Source organism: Garra rufa, chromosome 21, assembly GCF_049309525.1.
Source record: "Garra rufa chromosome 21, GarRuf1.0, whole genome shotgun sequence".
Taxonomy (NCBI): Eukaryota; Metazoa; Chordata; class Actinopteri; order Cypriniformes; family Cyprinidae; genus Garra; species Garra rufa.
The window spans coordinates 25441623-25466217 of NC_133381.1; the positions used below are offsets into that span (position 1 = coordinate 25441623).

Consider the following 24595-nt stretch of genomic DNA (forward strand, 5'->3'; position numbering starts at 1 on the left):
TGACCCATTTTTAAATATTTATTTTTCAATATTTAGCAAAAGCATTATTTTGAATACATTATATTGTTGTGGGGTTCATCTCATTTACAAAACCGCACACTTGTGTGCCTGTACTGCAGACTATGTAACATGATCCTGCATGACTGGAGACATTTGTTTGATATTATTTATGCATATCATGATGTGGAGATGTGGATGTGGAGGGAGTTCAGCTTCAGGCAGGATGCAAAGAGCAAAAGCTGGTTTAACCATAGGTTACATCTTTTTCAAATAGCCTTTTATATAATTTGAGACAAAAAAAATAGACATTATAGATCATTAGATCATTACACATTATGGGTGTTATTTTCATACATTTTTTTTTTTTCTTGTTCTGCCTCACACACTCACAGTCTCTTATAAGTAAAGTTTGTTAACTCTTATGAGTCGGCTGTTAATAGGCAGATGAGTGTGAGTTTAGCAGCATATGTCAGCACTTTCTATTTCCCTCACAAGGATTGTATGGATGTGCCATTTTCATTATGACATTGTATGTCACTGTACGATGACATCTGTAGCAAACCCTGCATTTGAATTTCATTTTAAATGTTAAATGTAGGCAAATTTGACCAGGTTCTTCTAGCAGGAGTGATTTTACTGTGGCTGTCTTAACCTATACACTCGTCTCGGTTTGTTTAGCTTTTGTCATTGATCTGCATGTGTTCAGTCTTGTCAGAACTCATAGCTGATTGGCTCTCACGTCCTGAACAAAGCGACCTGCATGTTTTTTGTTCATTTGAAAAACACTTGTTTATTCAGCTGGTGCAACATTGTGTAACCACTGGTGTAGGTCAGGCGAGACTCTGCATGCGTCCGTTGATGTGACTGTGCGAGTGCTGACCAATGACAGGCTGAAAGCGTGTCCGTGAGTCATCAGTCTGTGGTGTTCTGGGAATGTTTGAACAAACTTAGTGGAGTGCAGGAAGTCTATGTGGAATCTGGAAACATGCAGAATTCAAATGCTGATAATTTATTTGAATGTCATATCTTCCCTTCTTTTGCTTGTTCAATAGATTTCCTTATTGTAATAGCTTTTAAAATGCTAATGAAAGGATAGGTCACACAAAAATGAAAATAACCCATGATTTACTCAACCTCAAGCCATCCTAGGTGTATGAGTTTCTACTGTCAAACTAATACAGTTGGAGTTGTATTAAAAAATGATCTGGCTCTTCCATGCTTTATTATACAGTGAATGGGTGTTGATTTTTTTAGTCCAATAAACTGAATCCTTTCATCAGAAAAGTATATTTAAAACTTTATAAACCATATTCTCTAGCTTCTGGTAATGAGAAAGTGACATTCCAGTGGATGACATTGGATGTAGGCGTAACATAAGCACTTTTTATGATGGATGGATGTAGAGTCCTGCGCGGGACTGTTTTCTTCACCCCGCTCCCGCCCGCGCCCGCCGAATTTCTGACCATTACTGCCCGCTCTCGCTACGTGTGTGTTACACTCCCGCCCGCTCCCGCAATATGTATGTCCACTCCCGCCCCCACCCGCAAAACTATTCCCGCACGATGATAGAGATGCATTGATTTTGTGTCTTCTCCCGTCCCGCAGGAAAAAAAACGTAGGCTATTGGTATTGCTATTATTAAAGAGATTCATGTTTGTTTCTTTCCCTGGCCTGCATGTATTCTGACGCACTGGTAGGGAAGATGAATAGTAGCCTGGGCTATCGGGCACATCTAAAACGCTTAGGCTACCGTGCGTTTCTTTAGACTTCATGTACTTTGATTTGGGCTATTGAAGTATTCTGTAGGCTTGATTGGTCCTGGTGTAAATGTGCAGAAAGCATGTCTGAAAGCAGCTAGCCTATGAGAACACAGAAAGACAAAACACACAATACATTCGAATATAATTTCGTTTTTATCAAAAACGTTGCACCATCACACGGCACATAAAATAGACTGCTTTGCAAAAAAACCTAATGATAAACTACATGAAAACAGCAGTTTTGCAATTATTAACCAAAGCCAGATGTCACAGGTATTCTGTATTCATGTCGCTAGGCTACCTCCCGATCCCGCAGTGTTTTTTTAGCCGCCCATTCCCGCCCGCAGCAAAGTTAAAAACGACCACTCCCGCGAGATTTGGTCCCAATCCCAATGCAGCCCTCTAGATGGATGCACTTAATTGGACTTCTATTGGACTACTAAATCTCAACACCCATTCACTGCCATTATAAAGCTACGCTTACATCCTACATCATCCCCTGGAACGCCACTGTCTCGTGAATGTGCTTACGACAGTTAAGTTTAAAGTTTTAAATGTACTTTTTATTTGTTTTTATGAAGGTTGAATGCATTTTACTGGACTTCAAAATCTCAACACCCATTCTCTGCCATTATGAAGCTTGTAAGAGCCAGGACATTTTTTAAATACAACTCTGATTGCATTACACTGAAAGGAGAAAGTCATACACACCTAGGATGGCTTGAGGATGAGTAAATCATGGGGTCACTTTCATTTGAGTGAACTACCCCTTTAAAGTGTAGTCCTTTCAGCTCTCTTTATGTTTTAAAGAAATGTTTCAAGTTCATGTTTCAGTTTATTAAACATAGTAAGAAAAGCTACATAAACTGAATGATCAGATGTAAAAATAAAACATGGCTTAGTAACAGTCACATAACCCTTTGGAAATTATTCCAATATGCTGATTTGGTACATGGGTAACATTATTATCTATATTTGTGCAAATGCACTGATACTTTTTTCAGGATTCTTTGATTAGAAAGTTCACCAGTGAGCATGACCTTTTGTTGACATTCCCACCTTGCATCTTAAAGGGGTCCCAATACCATATTTAGAAATACAGGACTGATGTGTGACTTCATTTGAGATGTTAATGTTTCAATCTGTTTCTTTCAAATCGGATATCCTTCTTTCTTGTGTCTTATTCTTTCTCTTTCTCCTTCCTTCTTTTCCCCTCCTTCCTTATAAGGTAACATCGTGGTCAGATCATGCACAGGGGTTGGAGAATGAGCACATTGTGATTTGTGAAGAGTTTGGCTGTTTGGAGTTCTAAATTTAGTCTTGCTAGGCACTTCCCCTCGGCCCCACCTCCAGACACACACACACACACACACACACACACACACACACACATCTCTGTCCTGTGGGAATCTCACAGTGTGGCCTAACAAGGGAGGGCTGAAAGTGATCTGGAGTGGGTGCTGTGCCATGAGAATGTGTTTGATTGTGTTGAAGTGTGTGTGAGAGGGAGACTCAACCTTCATGCATTCAGTTAGAGCTGACGTCTGTGACGTCTTCAGAGCTATGCTGGAAGAGATGAGATCACTCACAGAGACCGCAGATCAGATGGAGACGGTGACATGCTCACCAGCTACTGCACCATGACTCACTGTCTCCACTGGACAGCTGGAATTGTCTGTGTGTGTCTCCTTTGGGAGTTCAAATGCTTCAACTGTCTCTGATAGTGTCATAGAGTTTAAGGGGAGACACTGCAGGCAAAAACACTGTTTTTTTCATGCACCTGTCAAGTTTGAGATTTTGGGCTCTTTGGTGTTTCATAAAGTGTTTGGTTTTTTTTTTTTTTTTTTTTTTTTTTTTTTTTTTCAGACTAGTCGAAAGAAAACACCCAAAAGACACTGTTAAGTGTTTCTTTTATAGCACTTAATCTATTTGTGTCAATAGATTTCAATTACAATACGTATTTTTAAAGTCCGTTTTCTCAAATGATTTTTTTTTTCTCCTACACTGAGCTATGAATCTCCACTTCAGTAACACTTACACCAAACTTTACATTTTTATTCCTGTCTATATTCTGAAGGTTGTTTCATTTGCTTGATTTTATACATTTTATTCCCCCCAAAATGTTAAAAATGCATTTGTTTTCTGTCTGTTCTAAGTTTTTTTCTGAATTATGGAGTGATAAAATGAGATACCCAAAATTCCCTCTGTAAAAACATTTGACTCTAATATATCAAAAAAAAAAATTTTAAAACACACTTCATCCAGCGTTTAGATTTTTGTACTAGAAATGTATGCAAATTAGCGCATATTTCATTAAATAATGCCTCATTTTTATATTTAAATATATCTTAGAAAACTTGTAATACAAAAACATGTTTGCAGTTATCAATGTAATCAATTAACTGGGTAAGTAAGGTGATAACTATTAGTTATTAGTTAATGATAAAGATTTTTAATGATACTGGTTTTCCTTTGTTTTTATTGCTGTGGGTTGAAGCAACCCCAGTAACGTGATATTTATCCCCTGAAATGCAAATTTTACCAGGGGAATCCTGGCAAAAAAAAACAACTTGTATTTTACCCCCTTAAGACAATTTTTACTGGCTATTTCGGCTAATTTTTGGCCGTTTTTCTCTTTTAGCCAAAAACCAAAAATGATTTTTAATAATTGTTTATTGTTTTATTACATTATAATAATGATACAGATCATACAGATTTTTAATACAAATTTTTAATGATACTGGTAATTGGGCTACTTTAACATGGTTGCCATAGGTTGCTTTTATGCCGGAGGGTTGAAGCGGCACCAGTAACATATTTAGCCCCTGGAATGCGAATTTTACCAGGGGAACCTGTTAAAAAAAAAAACGTGCATTTTACCCCGTTTGAATATGATTTTTACTGGGGGATCCCCCTGAAATGTGATTTTGCTAGTTTTGAGTAGCCATCGGCTGGGTTTTGTTGTGAAAATCTGGCAACCCTGGTGAAATCTGTGCACTGAACATTACTGGGCATTGTGGCGAGTGATATTTTCGGCTGTTTTTGTCTTTCAGCCAAAAACTGAAAATGCTTTTTAATAATATAATAATTTTGAATTTTAATTTAATAATTTTTTTAAATTTAACTCAATGTTACAGATACATATTTTTTTTTAATGATATTGGTTTTATCGTGTAATTGGACTACTTTAACATGGTTGCTGTAGGTGGTTTTTATGCCTGTGGGTTGAAGTGACCCCAGCAATGTTATATTTAGCCTCCGGACTGCAAATTTTACCAGGGGAACCCTGCCAAAATAGTGTGTTTTACCCTCCGGAATATGATTTTTACCAGGGGATCCCCCAGAACACGATTAGGCTTGTTTTGAGTAGCAGTTTTGTTGTGAAAACCTGGCAACCCTGGTGAAACCTGCGTGCTGAAATCTGCTGGATGTTGCGGCCCACCATATTTTTGGCCTTTTTTTTTTTTTTCCTTTTCAGCCAAAAACCGAAAATGCCAAATTTGGTGCATCTCAACTTTTGATGATGCTTGAGATAAACCTTGATTTAAATGTGTTAAAAAAGGCTAGTATAACAATATTTTTTATATATATTACACACTATCATTCAAGAAAATATTTTTTTTCTCTTGGGGAAAAAATAGGATACATTTCAGTTTATTAAGTGAGAGTTACATCTATTTTGAATAAGTGCTGTTCTTGTGAACTTTAAATTCATTAGTCAAAGAATCCTGAAAAATGTATCATGTTATGCAAAAAAAAAAAATATTAAACGGCACAGCTGTTAAAATGATTTCTGAAGGATGATGTAACACTGAAGACTGGAGTAATGGATGCTGAAAATTCAGCTTTGCCATCACAGAAATAAATTACATTTTAAAATATTAAAATTGAAAACAGTACATTTACATTGTAATAATATTTCACAGTGTTACTGTTTCACTGTATTTTTGTTAATAAATGCAGTTTTTTTCAAAAACATAACTTAACCCCAAACATTTAAATTATGTTTTTTGTGTAAATAATAATAAATATTTTTGAAATGTACGTGTAAATAGTTTTTAACAATTGTTTTTGTTTATTTTATTTATTTAGGAAAACATATTAAGGAACATATTTGAATGACAACCATCATTCTAAATATTCAGTGTTTAGAACCAATTGACATAATCAGAATCTTTTTGGAAGTTAACCAAACATTTAAATTTTTTTTTTTGCATCTTCTGCTGAGGTTTGGTTGGTAATTCTTTTAGAATATGAGTAAGCTTTCTGTTATTGCTCAAGGTTTCGTTGTTGCCATATAAGGTACACAGCCTGTCTTTCACTTCCTTAGACTGCCATCTGTTTTTTTCCCCTCTTTTCTATTGGATGCACCCAATGTGTTTTTAAGAGGTGTTGAACAAAAGGGCTCTGTTTGTGTTTGGAGAGTCATCCATATGGATCTGAGAGAGTGAGACCTCTCTGAATAGAGAGATGTGTATAGAGGGCACATCTATGGAAAACAGACATGCAAACACACTGCCGCTGTTCATCTTTGACCGTGGGCATCTTTCAAAGGTCATTTGGACCCTTCTGATTTTAAGGGGACAACATCAGTTCTGTTTAAAATTGGCTGATAAAAACATGCAGCACAGAAGTTCCAGTGTGTTGAGGTGTGAGTGCTGTGTTGTGTAGCGGAGTTATTTTAGTCAGTTTGAATGTGTTTGAATGTTAGACTGGACATGTGAGCAGCTGTCTGAGAGGAAATGCTTGCCCTCAGTCGACGTCGCAAAACCTAAACAAAACCCTCACTCAACACCCCATGCCGGACATTTCTGGAATATATTCTGCTCCCCTCCCCACCATCCCCAGAGGCCTTACAGAGGGGGAGGTGAGAAAGAAGGGGAGGAGTAGAAAAACAAAAAGGGGAAAAAATAAAGACAGAAGGGGGCTTAACATGTAAAAAGGAGAGAATCCTCTCTAGTTTGTGAAAGCCCACCTGCTGCTACCACTCTTTTGTTTTTATCATGTCTTGTTGCTTTGCTATATATATGAAGATGTGTTGTAGTCAGCGAATAAGCTTCTTTCATAAAATTTGCTTTAAAAGCACCTGGAGTTGGTTTATAACGACTGAATAATTAAATCCAGATTCTTTTAAATAAAATTCTGCAGGGGCTTGAATGGCTGACGTCTTTTTGAGTTTTTCCACTCTGCATCGCTCATTAATACAAACAATTGGTCTTATTAAATCTCTTTGTGTCAGGAGAGGCTATTTGCTTTCTGTTTTAATGAATGGAGCAGATGAGTAGAAACACCCTGGGGAATCCACAGCTGTGCTGACCTGCAGGCTATTGTTGGTACTGCAGCAAAAAAACAACAACAACTGATAACTGTACCAATACTAACCATTTCTGCTTTATCAATTTATTTGACTTCCTTAAAATTTGAATGGTTTTGTTTTTAAAGTGGAAGTGAAACAGTCAAGTTTACATTTTTTTTTTTTTTTTTTTTTAGTAAACTAATTTCCTCTTAATAAAAAATATATAAAAAACACCTCAAAATTAATTTGGCATTAATCACTTACCCCCATGTCGTTCGTCTTTGGAACATAAATCAAGATATTTTTGATGCATTTTGACAGCTCTCTGACCCTCCCATAGACGGCAATGTAATTAACATGATCAATGTCCAGAAACGTAGCAAGAAGATCTGTAAAATAATCCATGTCACATGGATTCAACCGTAAGTTTACAAATCTACGAAAATAATTTTTGCATGCAAAGAAAACAAAAATAACAACTTTATTTCACAACTCCTCTGCGTCACCCTAGCACCATTTTGGAGCGTATCCACTGAACGCAAACAGCATACACTGTTCTCTGTTTTTAGACAAATCAAAGCGTAAACGACATAAACAAACTGACAGTGTATTTGTGTGACGTAACTAACAGAGAACAGTGTACGCTGTTTGCGTTCAGTATTTTTAAACTGAAGAAATGAATCGCCTGTGTTAACATGCTAATTTTTGACAGCACCACTTAAGGGTGTGTTCACACTTGTCATGTTTGGTTAGATTAAAACAAACTCTGGTGCAACTGCTCTGTCAGTGCGGTTCATTTAAGTAAGTGCCATCCGAACCCTGGTGTGCACCAACCAAGCGGAGAAAGACCGGTAAGAAGATGGGTCTCTGTCCGCTTTCATACAAACTCTGGAGCAGTTCAAATGAAATATGAATGCGCCATGGACCAAATACTTCCAAACGAACTAAAAACAGGAAATAATGACAAAATGCGATGCTATGCGACATGATTTCACGAAGGAAGCAAGCGGTGCATCCAAAACAAAACGAGCAGAGGGCAAACGTGGAGCAACAAGGAAGTAAAGTGCCTTTATGAGCCCTTTGTGAGTTCACAGGTGGTAAAAATAAAACCACTTAAACGCAACAATGCCCACACTTAGGTGTATTCCACTTAAAGCAATGCTGAGCAAATGATCAGCAAATGGGTTCTTTGTCATACACCCACAGTGCCGCTTCAAGTCGAACGCACCCTTTTCTTTAGTTTGGGGTGTTCGGTGAGTACCGTCATGAAATGTACATCATTCAACCCGACCAATCAGGTTGTGAACATTTCGCTATGCCTTTATATTTGGTATCTTTAGGTTCACTGTCAAAAATGCCAGTGTGAACACTAAGTGGACCAGGACCAGATGTATCATTTTCCTTTTTGGTCCGAACCAAATGAACCGAACGAACCGAACTACAAGTGTGAACACACCCTAAAATACTTGAATGGTAAACTTTCTTGAGGAATCAGCAGTTTGATCGTTCAGATGATTAGTTTTAGCATCCTGTTAACAGCAGGTAGGCTAATTGTATTCACAGGTGAACATAAAATGTTACATGCCAGTAATGGTGAACGAGCCAGTGTAATGCAAATGTCTGAAAGGTCTGACATAATAAGATGCCACATGAACGATATTGTATGAAGCATTGTTTGTTTACATCACATTGCAGCTTGCGTTATGGAAACAATGTTCGGGATACCACGATCAAAACTTTGTGATGTAGACAGTTTGATGTTATGTTGGTGAAAACCAAAACATTTGTGTGCTCAAAAAGTAAAGAAATGCTTATTACTTCGCTGGCCAACGTCATGCCATGATATTGCAAGAAGGCAGTGTCCTTGCTCCAAAAGCTATAAAAAAAAACATTTTTATTTAAAATGGTTACATTAATCATGTTTTATTTTAGTGGAAATCATTTTACTAAATAATGTAAACTTGGCTGACTGACTTCACTTCCACTTTAAACAAACAGAGTCTGCAATTCTGATGTTTGCAGAAAATAAATCACTCAAGCTTGATGAATGATTATTAATAAGTCAACAGTTTTCCTTTTGGTTTATCTTCTGGGTTTCCCCTGTCATAATCGGACATCATTAAATAGCATCAGTACTCAAGCATTCTATGCTGTTTTATCTGTAGAGCAGAGAGGCAAATATAAATATTTTAACCGTATTTGTAAAATACTTTTATTTATACAGCAAGTATTTAATATAGTCACTTCGACTTAGGTTTATGATGTTACGAATGTCTTCAGCATATTCAAATGATTTCTAGATCATGTGACGCTGAAGACTGGAGTAATGGCTGTTGAAAATTCCAGTTTGCCATTATAGGAATAATACTTTTAACATGTATCAAAATATAAAACAGTTTTACAATATCATTAAATGAAGCTTTGAGCATAAAAGAACATTTATCTAATTTTATTTTAATGCATTTTTTTCTTTCTGTCCTATTTTGCTTTTTTGTAAAGTTGCCTTTGTTTGGCTTTGAGTACAGCTCTACAGATTTTCTCAGCCAACTTGAAGAGGTATTGCTTATTTCTTTGTAGACTGTATTGTACAGAGAAATACGGATTTTATTTCAATCATAACATCTTTTCTTCATTTCTCTTGAAGATTTCAGACACACACAGTAGCACAAAGCAATTTATTTTTATGTTTTTCTTCATCATAACCCTCATCTTTTGTATGTTCTGTTGCAGTTCTTGGCAGTGAGTTTGTGTAACAGGTTGTTTTGTGCGGTCTATTGTCAGCACTAATAGACTGAACTCTACAGGACAGACATTACATCCGTGTGTCTCTATGGAAACTGTTGTCCCGTTCCCTCTTACAGCGAGCATCTTTCATTGGCCAGAATCCGGAAGTCACTGAATCAGCTTGAGTCATTAAATCTCTTACTCTTACTCACTGCTTGAATAATGGCCATTTTCCTTCCCAGAATGACACTGGTAGAATATATGCGTGAATGAATGTATGAAAACATATTTTAACCAGAGAAACCACTGAAAATGAACCCTGAGTCAACTCCAGAAAGACCTGCTATAATGAGCACTGAACAGAAGTAAAGCTTTTGTTCAGCACAGAGAGAGGAAAGTGTATGAACAAGAGATACCAGCAGGTTGCTTGGAAGGGAGAGAGAGATGGAGGAAGAATGAAAGAGAAACAGAGAGTGAACTCTCTCTAGAACAAAGTCTTCTGTTCTCTGTTGCGCTGCTGGATTCTTTTCAGCGTGCGAAACCAGATAACACGAGAGCTAACAACAATACACCGCTGATGGAAAAAAAGCTGATTCAGATATCAGTGCTGCTCTGTGAGGTTTATTGAACTCTGAGAACGTGCTAGAATCCAGAACAGGCCATTTATGATTGTGTAATGCCCTCCTTAAATGGAACGGAATGGGTTCCATCCAAGAAATGGTAGTGATTTCATGTAATGGTTGTCTTAGTAATGATATTTTCTCCCTAGCTCTGTTCCGAAACCCGTCTCTGCGCCTGCTGCCTAAATAAGAAACTGTCTTAAGAGATTTGCAGCACTTTACATGAAATGCGCAGGAAGCTTGACTCATAGATTATTTTAATACAGGCATCATAGAGAGGAATAATACATTTTTAATAAGCATGAATGTATACAAAAATCTTTTTTTTTTTTTTTTTAGATGTTGCAGTGCATTTTTGGATTGTCTACTCTGCTAATATTTGATATTATATTTTATTATTTTGTTTTATGTATTTTATAAATGCTTACTCAGCAAAGATTTATTTTATTTTCACCCAAAAATGCAGATAAATGCATACTCTGTAATGCATACTCTGCAAATATTTTATTTAAATTTTTTTCACCCAAAAATGCAAATAAATGCATACTCTGCAATGCATATTCCACAAAGATTTTATTTTATTTTCACTTCAAAATGCAAATAAATGCATAAAATAAAACACTCTATTATATTTTATTTTATAAAAAAAATTTTCACCCAAAAATGCATAAAATAAATTAAAATACTTTATTATATTTTATTTTTTATTTTTTTTATTTTGTTTTATTTTCACCCAAAAAAGCAAATAAATGCATAAAATAAAATACTTTATTATATTTTATTTTTTATTTTATTTTGTTTTATTTTCACCCAAAAATGCAAATAATGCAAAAAATACCTTATTATATTTTATTTTATATTTTATTTTATTTTATAAATGCTTACTGCAAAGATTTTATTTATTTTTTCACCCAAAAATGCAAATAAATACATAAAAGAAAAGGCAATACTTTATTTTATTTTACTTTATATTTTATTTTGTTATTTTGTTTTATTTACAACCAAAAATTTGCATTTTAATTTTTTTAGGAATCATTACTCTGCAAAGATTTAATTTAATTAAAAAAATAAAATAAAATTCACCCAACAATGCAAAAAAATGCGTACTCTGCAAAGATTATTTTCTTTTTACCCATAAATGCATACTCTGTAATGCATGCTCTGCAAAGATTTTACTTTATTGTTTTTTATTTGTTTTATTCATTTTTCACCCAAAAATGCATCTAAATAGATACTTTGCAAAGATTTTATTTTGTTTTCAGCCAAAAATGCAAATAAATACATACTTTGCAATGCATACTCTGAAAAGATTTTATTTTATTTTATTTTCACCCAAAAATGCAAATAAATACGTACTTTGCAATGCATACTCTGCAATGCATATTTTATAATTTTATTTTATTTTTATCCAAATATGCTAATAAATGCTGTTCTTGTGAACTGTTTTACTAATCTCAGACCTTTAAATGGTAATGAATGTGATTGGTAGTTTGGCCAAAACAAGATATTTTAGGTGGCAGCATAATAAAGATGTCTATTTTTGCATCAGGAGCTCTTTAAAATGCTCCCTATGGGGCAGCTGGATAGGTAGAACACCGCTTTCTGTCAGGTCAGGTCAGTCTCACTGTCAGCTCATTGCATAATTAGCTGAATCTAAATTAGAATTGGAGATTAGTGGACTGGAGAGATGGTCTGTTGTGTGTTGGAGTTCACACTGAGGTTGGTATTCAGCCGAGAGATGCGGAGGAGGAGGGTGGGCTCCTTTGGTGATATCTTCTCTGTGGAATTCATGTCTTTCAAAAAATGTCCACACACACTCTATCCTAATATTTGAGATTCAGAAAGATTTACTGCCATTGTAAATGCGTTCATCGACATTATAAATGCATATAAAAATTCCTTGAATGCTTCAGTGGCTGAGGGGCACTCAGCCATTTCCCTAATTAAAAAATAAATGCATAAAGCATAATGGGACAGGCTCACATAAAATCACATGACTAACAAATTCCATTCTCTGTATCTCAGCATTAAAAGAACACAGTGTTAGTGTACAGTTTTGCAGTTTTCACTTTCTGGTGGGTTATGACAGATTTATGGAAACTGGAAATGGCCGATATGTTTTTAAGTCAGGGGTCAGCTTGCCTTCTCTTAATGTTGGTTTTGTGTGTTTGAAGCTGGGTTAAAGTTAGTCTTCCCTGTCAAATATATCTCAGTAACGTGGAACTGATTCTTTAACAGTTGTCTCTCTTGATGTGGTTTCTTTTGCTATAATCTCATACAGACTCTCTCAGTGCGAGTACAGAGTTGTAAAATGATGACCTTGTGATTGCGAAATGTTCACTGCTATTCCCTCAGCTGATGTGGAGCAACGCATTGGAATGATGAAAGCTTTAATGATTTCTCAAGTCAGACTAACATATTTTTCTTTCTCTTTCAGGCAGGCAGTGATGGAGAGAGTATCGGCAACTGTCCATTTTCTCAGCGTCTCTTCATGATCCTGTGGCTGAAGGGTGTGGTCTTCAATGTCACCACTGTGGACCTTAAGAGGTGTGTGTCAGTGTTCTTGGTTCCTTTAATAACCTTCCATGGGGACATACATTATTGTCTTTGTTTGGAAAAACCAAATATGTAAATCATTTTTCATGTCCCCTTTTAGATAGCAAAGTACTGTGTGCATAATAAGTGTGTGTGTATTGGTGAATGTCATTTTCATCCATCCCAGATATTCATTTTTAGTTCTAGGCATTCGCAGTTGTCCTGGATGGTGTGTGTAAGCATGTTTAAGTACTTTGCTGTGGAATTTAAGACAGTGACAGTGAGGCAGCAGTGACTCTGTATTTTGCACCCGGGTGTGTGCCACTGATGATCTGTGGTAATATTTTGAACTTCTGAAAATGAGGTTAAGCCATCTAATATTAGCTGTGACTATATCCTGCTATTATGTAGTATCCACTGTGCTGCGTGCGGGAATCCTAAATACTACTTTTAATGAGGTTATATTATGGAAGCCCATTTCCAACACTGAGTAAAAAATAAAAAAAGGTTATTGCGACTTTATCTCACAATTCTGACTTTCTCAGAATTGCGTGATACAAACTGGCAATTTAGATTTTTTTTATTCTTAAAATTGTGAGAGATAAACTTGCAATTGTGAGTTATAAAGTCAGAATTGCGAGATACAAACTTCTAAAGTTTTAAAATAAATTAAATGAAATTTAATTTAATAAATTTTAATAAAATTTAAATGCGAGTTTGTATTCTGCAATTCGCTATTCTGACTTTTTTCCTCAGAATTGTGAGATATAATCTGTAATTATATAAATTGCAATTGCTAATTATGAGGTCCATTTCTTAGGGGAAGAAAACACTATGTTCTCAGAATTGCGAATTTATTTCACAATTTTGACTTAGTAACTCACAATTACAAATTATAAAGTCAGAATTGCAAGATACAAACGGCTAAAATTCAAATTTTATTTTTTTCTCAGTTTTGAGTTTGTATCCTGCAATTCTGACTTTTTTCTTGTAGTTGCTAGTTTGTATCTCGCTTTTTTTTTTTTTCTCTCTCTACTGATTTTTTTTTTCTCCAAATTGTAAAAATATAAACTCACAGTTGCAAGTTATGAAGTCCAATTTTGAGTGGAAAAAAGACTGATATGTTCCCAGAATTGCAAGTTCACAATGCAACCCACAATTGTATGATATAAAGTAAGAATTGTGAGAGATAAATTTTCGCGATTCTGAGAAAAGTCCGAATTGTGAGTTTATATCATGCAATTGTGAGTTTATATCACACAGTTCTGAGAAAAAAGTCAGAACTGGGAGATACAATGTAGTGAATTTTACAGGAGACTCATTTCATTTTAACTTGGCCCACATAGGGACGCCAATTATGTAGTGAGTTCTGCTTTCGCCCACTAGGAAGGCGAAATAGTGGAGTGATGGGTACTCGTATCACCGATGACGTTATGATTCTTGGATCACATGTCACTTCATGTGCGGTTATGAGTACATCACATAAAGATTGGTGGGAAATCTAACTTAGAGAACATCTCACTGTATTATCAACACAAGGAAGACACAAGTGTAATAAAATAAATTTATTAACAAATGATAGACAAGATTAATCAACTATTAAATGAATACAATAAATGCAAAAGGAATAAAGTGCATAAGATGCATAAAATGTGATTCAGTTGGGTGTTGCTATGTCAGAGCTATGTTATCTTATGGAAAGATAAACTTGCTACTCTGAGACAAATAAGGTGAAGAATCTTTCTATGCATTAAACAAATAAATTAGCTATTATTTATCAACTGCAATCAGCTATATAATATCTAATGTAAATTAGAAAGATCATATACTGATAATACACAACAATGCCAGGTCTCTGGAAGAGGTTTGGAAGTGATATTTACGTTCTCTGTGGTTGATTGAGCAGTCCGGTGGCGGTGAATTCTTCCACTGGTTGTGCTGGGAGCAGTCATTGGGAAAAGGGGCAGGAATCCGTTTCGACAGCCTTGAGCATGAAGCGCTGTAGGATGCTGATCTCCTGGAGCACCAAAGGGTCCTAAGATCTGGAACACGCAGATGTGGCCCTGGTGTAGGTGCTGAAGGCCCTTTGCTTGGAACACGCAAGCAAAGGTACCTGAAGTGAAGGTTTGCTCGCTGGAGCTTAACCTTGTTGCAAATGTCTGTTGGTCTTCTGCCTCTCTCAGCTAGAGACTCAGAACTTGGTCAATCCGCTTTGTCTCTCTCGGATGGAGACTTAGGACGTGCTGCATCTGTTGTTGTCTCGCTGTACGAAGACTCTGAACGTGGAAAATATCTCTTTCCTCACAGAGAGAACGTGGTCGTATCTGCTGCTGCCTCAAAGCTGGAGACTTGGAGCGTGGAGCGTCTGTTCTTGTCTCTCTGGACAGTAGGCTCAGAATGGTTGTGTCTGTTAGTGTCTCTCTCTTGTGGAGCTGGAGACTCAGAATGGAGGTATCTGTAGCTGCCTTCCCAGTAACGGGCCGCAGACTCAGAAAGAAGTTTGATCTGTTACTGTCCCCTGGACGTGCTGGAGACTCAGAATGGAGGTGTAACTGTTATGTCTTTCCCCGACGGGACTCAGACTCAGTACTTTGATCTGTTACTGTCTCACCCTTGCGGGCCTCAGACTCAGAACGGTTATCTGTTGCTGCCTTCCCTGTAACGGGCCGCAGACTCAGAACAAGGAGTGTCTTTTGGAGAGTTACCTTTCCGATGAGGAGGAGATTGCAATTTGGCGCTTCTACATTTCCATGCTGTGATTGGCTGGTTCCATCAGAGCGGGGGGACATGGGGTAGCCCACCCTTCTTTCCTCTTGTGGAAGTCATTTGCATAGTCCAAACACAAAGTTAGAAAAGTGTCAATGTTTTACTGGTGCATTTCTCACTTTCCAAAACACAATCACAATCAGGTCATGCATGCATTCATTTGTCCATTAACAGCTGAGTTTGTGTAAGATATTGCACTACACATCGCTGTCAGTGAGAATACTTATTTCTCTGAATAAGTATAAGATGTGTGTATTATGGTTCGCATCAGTTCAAGGTTTGAAATCATAGTTATGAATGGATTTGGATGGATCTTTGTGATCTCTCTTTGTTTCACCCATTGCTGCTGCGTCTGGAGATCCTAAGGAATTTTTATGACCATCACAGGACCAACCTTAGGAAACAGTCTCAAGGTGGGTGGAGGGCAGAAACTGCATTTTGGCCAATAGGAGGTTCTGTCCTTCCCGGGTTTTGTACCAAAGGTCTTCTTCATGCCCTCTAAGAGGTGTCTGGCAGTTGTCCTGGCATCCTTATCTGATGGCGTTGGACAGTTTGCTTATGTTAGTCCACCAAGATCCAATCAAAATGTAGCAAACCTTTGTCCCCTATTGTGGCCAGGGAGGGGCCCTCGCCATAAACTGGGCCCTTGAATGCGCGGTCCACTACAACAAACTCTCATTTGCAAGAAAAAAAAAATCTTATTAGATTTTATTTTTCTTGCAAATGCGAGTTTGTATCTCCCAGTTCGGACTTTTTTTCTCGCAATTGATATTTTATATAGCAATTCTGACTTGTGAGACATAAACTCGCAATTGCCAGTTATAAAGTTAAATTCTGAGGAGGAAAAAAAAGACTTCTAAGAATTGCAAGTTGTTTCATAATTCTGACTTTTTTCTGACATAATTCATTTGTGGGTGAAAATAAAATAAAATAAAATCTTTGCAGAGTATGCATTGCAAAAAATAATGCCAGATTCTTTCATTTTAATCTTTTTGAAATCTGACAGATACAGTATAAGCTCAAATATTTGATCATTCAAGTCGACCTATGGTGTGTGTGTGTGTGTGTGTGTGTGTGTGTGTGTGTGTGTGTGTGTGTGTAAGATTAAATGACTGTTTGAAGAGAGCTTCCACACCTATAGTCTGTTTCTCTCCGAAAGAATCTTGATGATGATCTTCAGTCAGTGTTTTATGAGGCTGTAACAGATGTTGTTGAGCTCAAAGTTTATGACCCTAAAAAGAAATCGAGTGAAACTGAGACTATTGCATCATCAATAAATTCTTTCTTTCTTTCTTTCGCTCTTTCTTTCACTCGTTCTTTCTTTTTTTCCGCCCGCTCGTTCTCTTTCTTTCAGTCGTTCTCTCTTTCACTCGTTCACTTTCTTTCGCTCGTTCTTTTTCTTTCTTTCACTTGTTTTCTTTCTTTTTTTACGCTCGTTCTTTTTTCACTCGTTCTCTCTTTGCTTGTTCACTCTTTTTCTTTCACTCGTTCTCGTTCTTTCTTTCTTTCTTTCTTTCTTTCTTTCTTTCACTCGATCTCTTTTTCTTTCTTTCGCCCTTTCTTTCACTTGTTCGCTTTCGCTCTTTCTTTCGCTCGTTCGTTCTTTCTTTCCTCTTTCTTTCTTTCTTTCTTTCTTTCTTTCTTTCTTTCTTTCTTTCACTTGTTTGCTTTCGCTTTCTTTCGCTTGTTCGTTCTTTCCTTTTCCTTTCACTCTTTCTTTCTTTCTTTCCTTTTTCTTTCACTCTTTTTTCCTTTCGCTCTTTCTTTCGCTCTTTACGCTTTCTTTCGCTTTCTTTCTTTCCTTTTCCTTTCGCTCTTTCTTTCGCTCTTTACGCTTTCTTTCGCTTCTTCCTCCTTTCTTTCTTTCTTTCTTTCTTTCTTTCTTTCTTTCGCTTGTTCTCTCTTTCACTCTTTATGCTTTCTTTCGCTTGTTCTTTCTTTCTTTCCTTTTTCTTTCACTCTTTTTTTCCTTTTTTTTTGCTTGTTCGCTCTTTTTCTTTCTCTTTCACTCGTTCTTTCTTTCTTTCTTTTGCTCGTTTGCTTTTTCTTCTGTTTGCTCGTTAACTCTTTCTTCATTCTTTCTTGCTTCTGTTCTTTCCTGCTTGCCTGCCTTTTACATTCTCCTCTCTCTTGCCCTTTCCTCCAAGCCACCAAAAAGGGATAGGGTGCTCCTTGTGCTCATGCCAGAGGTGTGAGGTCATTTCCTGTTGTTGTAGTTGGTAAGATCGGAGTGTTCTTGCCTGAAAGGCCTCATGGGACATATGCCCTCTCTGTTCCCGAACCCTCAAGTGTTTTCAGATTTCACAGTCCCCCTTTGTGCATGTCCAAGAACGTCCTCAGTTGGGAAAAATGATTCATGTAGATGAATCTTTTAGGGTTAGCATTTACACTACTGGTTTTTATAAAAAACTAAGTGTGTGTATGTTGGGCATAGACTGTAAAAAATATGGACGTAGTGTCCGTGATGTCACCCGTAGGTTTCTGAAGAGAAGATTTTGAAGCCTATAGTGGGGGGGATTCGCCGTTGCCATCTTGGAATCGCGTCATCACGCGTCACTCTCAGATAATCGAAAATGGGCAAAGAGGCGGGACGTGGGTGGAGCTGGGTGCTGAAACCACGGCCACCTAGCGCGACATTGGTGAGAGCAGCGGCAATCCCCCTGTCACTCAAGTGGCCACGCCCTTAATTATGCAGAACTTTATGGCTTAATATAACTTAAACGGATGAGTTATAAAAAAAATTCACTCCCCTCACAGTTGACATGAAGGGCGAAATTAGCTATATAGTCTAAAACCACTTTTTGAACCAGGCTGTAAACATTGTTTTGTTTTTTTTTCTGCTGTAAAGTTGGGCATTTTAACATGGGGCGTCTATGGGACTGACTCCCTTTTGCAGCCAGTCTCTAGCGGTCAGTTGATGAATTGCAGTTTAAGCCACTTCCGTGTTGGTTTCAATGGAGAGAGCGGGAGGTTGCCGCTTGGTGTTGGGCTCTGGAAAACCCCTGTATTGTGTCAACATTGTGTAGTCCCTGAGGGCATTTTATCACCTTGTATACTAAAGAAAAACAATTCATTAAATTGCTTTGGGCTCTGCCTTGCTGACCTCCTGTTATAGTTCAATAATAAATCATTTCTAGAGTTTATATGGCGTTGGTTGCATGTCACATTTGTTTAAGCAAAGTTTTTTTTTTTTTTTTAAGACAGTCTCATTGAGAAGTTGACTTATATTGATGTTATACTTATGTTTTTTCTTGGTAGAAAACCAGCAGATCTGCAGAATCTGGCCCCAGGAACCCACCCTCCCTTCATCACCTATAATGGAGAGGTCAAGACAGATGTCAACAAGATCGAAGAGTTCCTAGAAGACGTCCTCTCCCCTCCAAAGTTAGTGAAAGCGTGTGTTTGTTTATCTAAATATGGTATGTGTGACAGCACCACGTCAAAAGGCTTTATTTGACGCATGTCTGTGTTTGTTCACTCAGGTACTCGAAACTTGGTGCCAGACACCCAGAATCCAACACTGCAGGGATGGATATATTTGCCAAGTTCTCTGCCTTCATCAAGAATTCTAAACCTGATGCCAACGAGGGTAACCAAACAGATTTTACTTTTTCACCTCCAAACCCAAACAACAGACCTTGCCCGGTGGAATAACCACACATTTGATAAGCTTAGTTTAACCAGACGAACACTTTCGATTGCTCTAGTTTGAGAGATTAGACCTTGTTATGGTTGCCATGTCTCACGTTGTGTATATAAACGGTGTTGTCTCTAGTTTAGATAACGCAAGGCTTGGATCCAATGCCTCATTTACATTCTTTAGTGCCGTAGGCAGGGCTACAACTTGATAGTTAGATCAACTTCCAGAGTAAACACAGTTACTGTTAACCTGAAACTAGGTTTTCGAAACAAGAGCGCTGGTGCTTTTATCAGAAGGTTGAAGAAGAAGTGTTGTCAAAATGATAAAAACGCTAGGAATTTGCCTTGATGCAATGCCACACAATCTCAAAGACTCTAGCTCATTAAGAGTTTGGCAGTGACCCTGAACATAAACTAACTTCAAGAGTCTCCACCCTAGTAAAATGTTGACTGTGGGTGATAACAGCCTCTTCATTCCAGCTGGAGTCTGTCAACATTGTCTGAAGGCCAGCAGACAGCACTGTGTACAGGAAAAATAGCTGGGTTTACCACCTCTCTGAAGAGCAAAACATGCCTTAGTATTCAAACATTTTAGTTTGTACACTTGGGTGGTACTTTTTTCATTTTCTTTTTTTAAAGTTTAGTTTTAAATGGGTGAATTGTAAGGATCAGCTTTCACCAGTGTGTGATTATGCCCTTATGTGGCAGCTAAGTGTAAGTGCAACCAAACACTGCAATTATATTTTGGCACTTTCTGCCTCTAGAGGGCAGATTACAGTCTTTTTAACTGTAATGAGTTCTTCCTTTGCATTTTGTGAATTATATATTATATCATAAATCATTTAATAATAAACATTTGATAATTGATCATTTTCTAGTAATTGTATAATATTATATTGTCATGATATAAACATTTGGCACACCTGGGCTTCAAAAAATACAAAAGTTTACTGTACAAAGCTATTCTTTTATAATTTGTCCACTTTGACAAAGCACTGGCAGAATTTTTTACAATTTGAAAACTGATGATCTGTCAGTAATTGAAGTGAATTTGTTAATTTACCATGAATTACAGTCTGTTAAGCAATATAGTCTTATAGTAACACTGCTATTCAAAGGTTTGGGATCAGTAAGATTTTTTTTTGTTTGTTTGTTTTTTTATAAAGAAGCTTCTTATGTTCATCAAGGCTGCATTCATTTTACCAAAAACCTAGAAAAAAACGTAATATTGTGAAATATTATTTCAATGTAAAAAAGTAAATATGAATATGTTTTAAAATGTAATTTATTCCTGTGATGCCAAACTGAATTTTTAGCATCATTACTCCAGTCTTCATTATCACATGCTCCTTTAGAAATCATTCTAATAAGCTGATTTATTATCAGTGTTGGAAACCGTTGTGCTGCTTAACATTTTGTTGGAATCTGTGATACTTACTTTTCAGGATTCTTTAATAAATAGAAAGCTGTTCTTTTAACTTTTTATTCATCAAAGTATCAAAGGTTTCAAAAAATATTAAACAGTACAACTGTTTTAAACATTGATAATTGGAACCTGTGATACTTATTTTCAGGATTCTTTAATAAATAAAAAGTTAAAAGAACAGCATTTATTCAAAATAGAAGTGTTTTGGAACAATACAAACCACCATTTAAAAGTTTGTGGTCAGTACATTTTTATTCTTTCTTTTTTGGAAAAAAATTGTATACTTTTAGTCAACAAGAATTTGTTAAATTGATAAAGTGATGGCAAAGACTTTTATTGTTAGAAAATATTTCTATTTTGAATAAATGCTGTTCTGTTAACTTTTAATTCAAAGAATCGCAATTTCCCCAAAAAAATATTAAGCAGCACAACCGTTTCAAACATTAATAATCGGAAACTGTGATACTTACTTTCAGGATTCTTTAAAAAATAAAAAGTTAAAAGAACAGCATTTATTCAAAATAGAAGTGTTTTGGAACAATACAAACCACCATTTAAAAGTCTGTGGTCAGTACATTTTTATTCTTTCTTTTTTGGAAAAAAAAAATACTTTTATTCACCAAGAACTTGTTAAATTGATAAAGTGATAGCAGAGACTTTTATTGTTAGAAAATAAAATTATATTTTAAATGAATGCAGTTCTTTTAAATTTTTCATCAAAGAATTGAAGGCTCCAAAAAAAAATGTTAAGCAGGATTCTTTGATAAATAAAAAAAGAACAGCATTTATTCAAAATGGAAGTCTTTTGAAACAATACAAACCACCATTTAAAAGTTTGTGGTCAGTACATTTTTATTCTTTTTTTTTTTTTTTTTTTTTGGAAAAAAACAACGGTTTTCAACATTGATAATGAAAGTAATATATCAGAATATTAAAATGATTTCTGAAGGATCATGTGACACTGAAGACTGGAATAATAGCTGATGAAAATTTAGCTTTGCATCACAAGAATATATATTTTTTTAATTAAATAGAAAACCATGATTTTAAACCGTAATAATATTTCACAATATTACTGGTTTTTTTTTTTCAGTATTTTTGATCAAGTAAACACAGCCTTGATGAGCATAAGAAACTTCAACGTTAAAAAAAACTTTTGAACGGCAGTGTATCTATAAAATATTATTATTATTATTATTATTTTATTAATATAAATCTTTCTATTTTTCTATCCAAAAAAGTGAATCTGGATCATTTAGACTTTAAGATTTCTTTTGGAGTGCTCATATAAATAAGACAAAAAATATCAGAATTTTTTACTTTTTTTTTCTTCTTCTACCTAACCAACTCTTTAATGGGTTTTGCCATACAGCTTTGGAGAAGGGACTGCTGAAGACCTTGCAGAAGTTGGATGAGTACCTGTGCTCTCCTCTGCCGGATGAGATCGACCACAACAGCATGGAGGAAGTAAAGGCCTCCACACGTAGGTTCCTAGATGGTGAAGAGATGACACTGGCCGACTGCAACCTGCTGCCCAAACTCCACATTGTTAAAGTAAGAAGCCATACATTTCATCCCATTTTACAATATTATTTTGGACTTCAAATCATCTTTTAATGTGAGTATGATGGTATTAGATGACCATTTTTCCCCCCTTTTGGCTTGCAGGTGGTGGCAAAGAAGTACAGAGGCTTTGACATCCCTAATGACATGACGGGCATCTGGAGGTACCTGAACAATGCCTACAAACGCGAGGAGTTTACCAACACATGTCCCAGCGACAAGGAGATCGAGATCGCTTACGCTGACGTAGCAAAGCGGCTTGTCAAATAATGGCTCAAAATCTCTTCCACTCCGCTCCCTGTGCTGGGACTGTTTATTTTCCATCACGAGAAAGAGAAAAAACAAGCTACGGACTCCTTTTTTCCCCTTCTCTTTTATTTAGAGTAAATCGCCAATGCATGATTTCTCCCTCCCCCGTTACAGCTCTTTAGGACATATCAATAATTTTCTTTGTCTTAGTTTAAGTGTTAAAGCAGGAAGTGCCAGATACTCTCAGTGTATCGATGGCAATCTATTTCTCTCACCCACACTATGTAGCAATAAGAGTGGGTTCACCAGCCTTTTGTTTTATGAATTTAAAATATGAAAAAATGCTTTTTCTAAGCTTGCAAAGTGAACAGTTCTAAAACTTTTTTTTTTTTTTTTTGTTTCTAAACGCATCGGAACAGTGTTGAAAGCTCCAGTGTTTATTTTCAGAGAGTTTTAGAGAGCAGTATAGCACTCCGAAGTCTCAAAGACCCTTTATCGAAGCTTTGAAGTGCGTATTGACTTGCGTTGATATCAGAAGGTTGAAACTTAAATATGAAGTTCATATCATACACATTAGTCATCGGTTTGCAAAAATGGCACCTTACATACCACAGTAAATTTGCAGCACCTGTGGCCTTTTGAAGGAATGACCTCTTTTACAGAAACTATAGATACATGAAGAGATTCTATAGATCTGCCTTATTCACTCTAGATTCATTATTTAACATAAAGAGTGCTGCTCCATCCATGGCATCAAACACATGAAGGGAAACGCCTGCGTAGTTCTAGAGCTAGATCTGCATCACTTGCACTTCACATGAAGTGTCCTTAACAATTGAATAGTAGCAAAATGGGATTTCTTTTTATAAACAGACAAGGAGCATCTCATCTAAAGAAGTTGTTTTTAAAAAGTGGTGCTATTAAAAGAAGGATGACTTTATAGACATTTATAGACATGAAAAATGGCTTATACCATGATCCACAAAGTTTGATTAAAGGCTCAGAGTAAAACACTGCATTTTATGTTGATACAATATTGAATGTAAGTTTGTAGTTTCTGATTTGGAAATCGGTTGCCAAATGTTTTTGAAGAATTGTAGATATTGTTTTTGGTTTTCGGAGATTAACGTGCAAATTGTATACATTCATGAACTGAATGTAGCACTGATGTGTAATGACACCTCTGGCCTTATGCATTTTCTCAAAGTAGCAAAAAAACAACATATAAGGACAAATTGAGAGTAAAATGAATTGAGACACATCTCTCTGCCATTTAAAGTGAGTTGCTGCCCTGTGGGAACAAAAACAGGAAGATTGTGTTGCAGAGGGGCTTGTTTCCTATTTCCTCTCTTCTGTTTATTCTGATCCTTTAATGGAGAGGACAGCTGAGTGAAAATTTAGAACTTTTTTTTTTCCCAGTCTGCTATTCCGTTCACTTTGAGTTCAGACCAGGAGATAATTTTTACAAATGGGCCACTTTTTAAATTCTGTTTTTCAGCTTTGCGCCATATGTTTCATTGTTTTTTTTGAGAGATGCTCCCTTCACTATTCAGCCCATATCTCTTTCTGAGAAACTGAATGTTCAAATGTTGCTCTTTGTAGATTTCTGATTGGACCTGTGTATGTGCGTGCAAGGAACAGGTTTGACCTTAACTATAAAAACACTGCATGTTTGCCATATGCCATCGCACTCTCATTAAATAAACTGCTGGCAGCTATGACAGATTTGAAGTATGAATTATTTTCTTGTAAAATACTTATGTTTATACTAATTAGTGGGTTGTCACTTTACAGCATTTACGACAGTCAGTGATTTCTGACTTTTGCTCTTTGATTCTTCTTTAGTCTGTGTCAGTTCTTCTTTTGAATGGTAAGAATAACCACACCTTTTGGCTACAATATGGATATAAAAATATATGGGCCATTCTACAGAATTGGTGCAAACTGCTGTCCCACAACCAAAATAACACTTAAAAAGCATTACGTTTTCAAATCTTAGATGTTTAATAAGATCCTT

General features: G+C 36.3%; 1 protein-coding gene across 1 annotated transcript in view; it reads left to right on the forward strand.

The window, feature by feature from the left end:
- clic4 (chloride intracellular channel 4) overlaps positions 1-24299 on the forward strand; it is a 35106-nt gene extending 10807 nt beyond the window's left edge. The window contains exons 2-6 of the mRNA XM_073826703.1: positions 12838-12947; positions 18960-19085; positions 19184-19290; positions 22139-22320; positions 22435-24299. Of these exons, the coding sequence (XP_073682804.1) occupies positions 12838-12947; positions 18960-19085; positions 19184-19290; positions 22139-22320; positions 22435-22599 (690 nt within the window). The 3' untranslated portion in view covers positions 22600-24299. The remainder of the gene's footprint in view (positions 1-12837; positions 12948-18959; positions 19086-19183; positions 19291-22138; positions 22321-22434) is intronic.
- Positions 24300-24595: the final 296 nt, after the last annotated feature.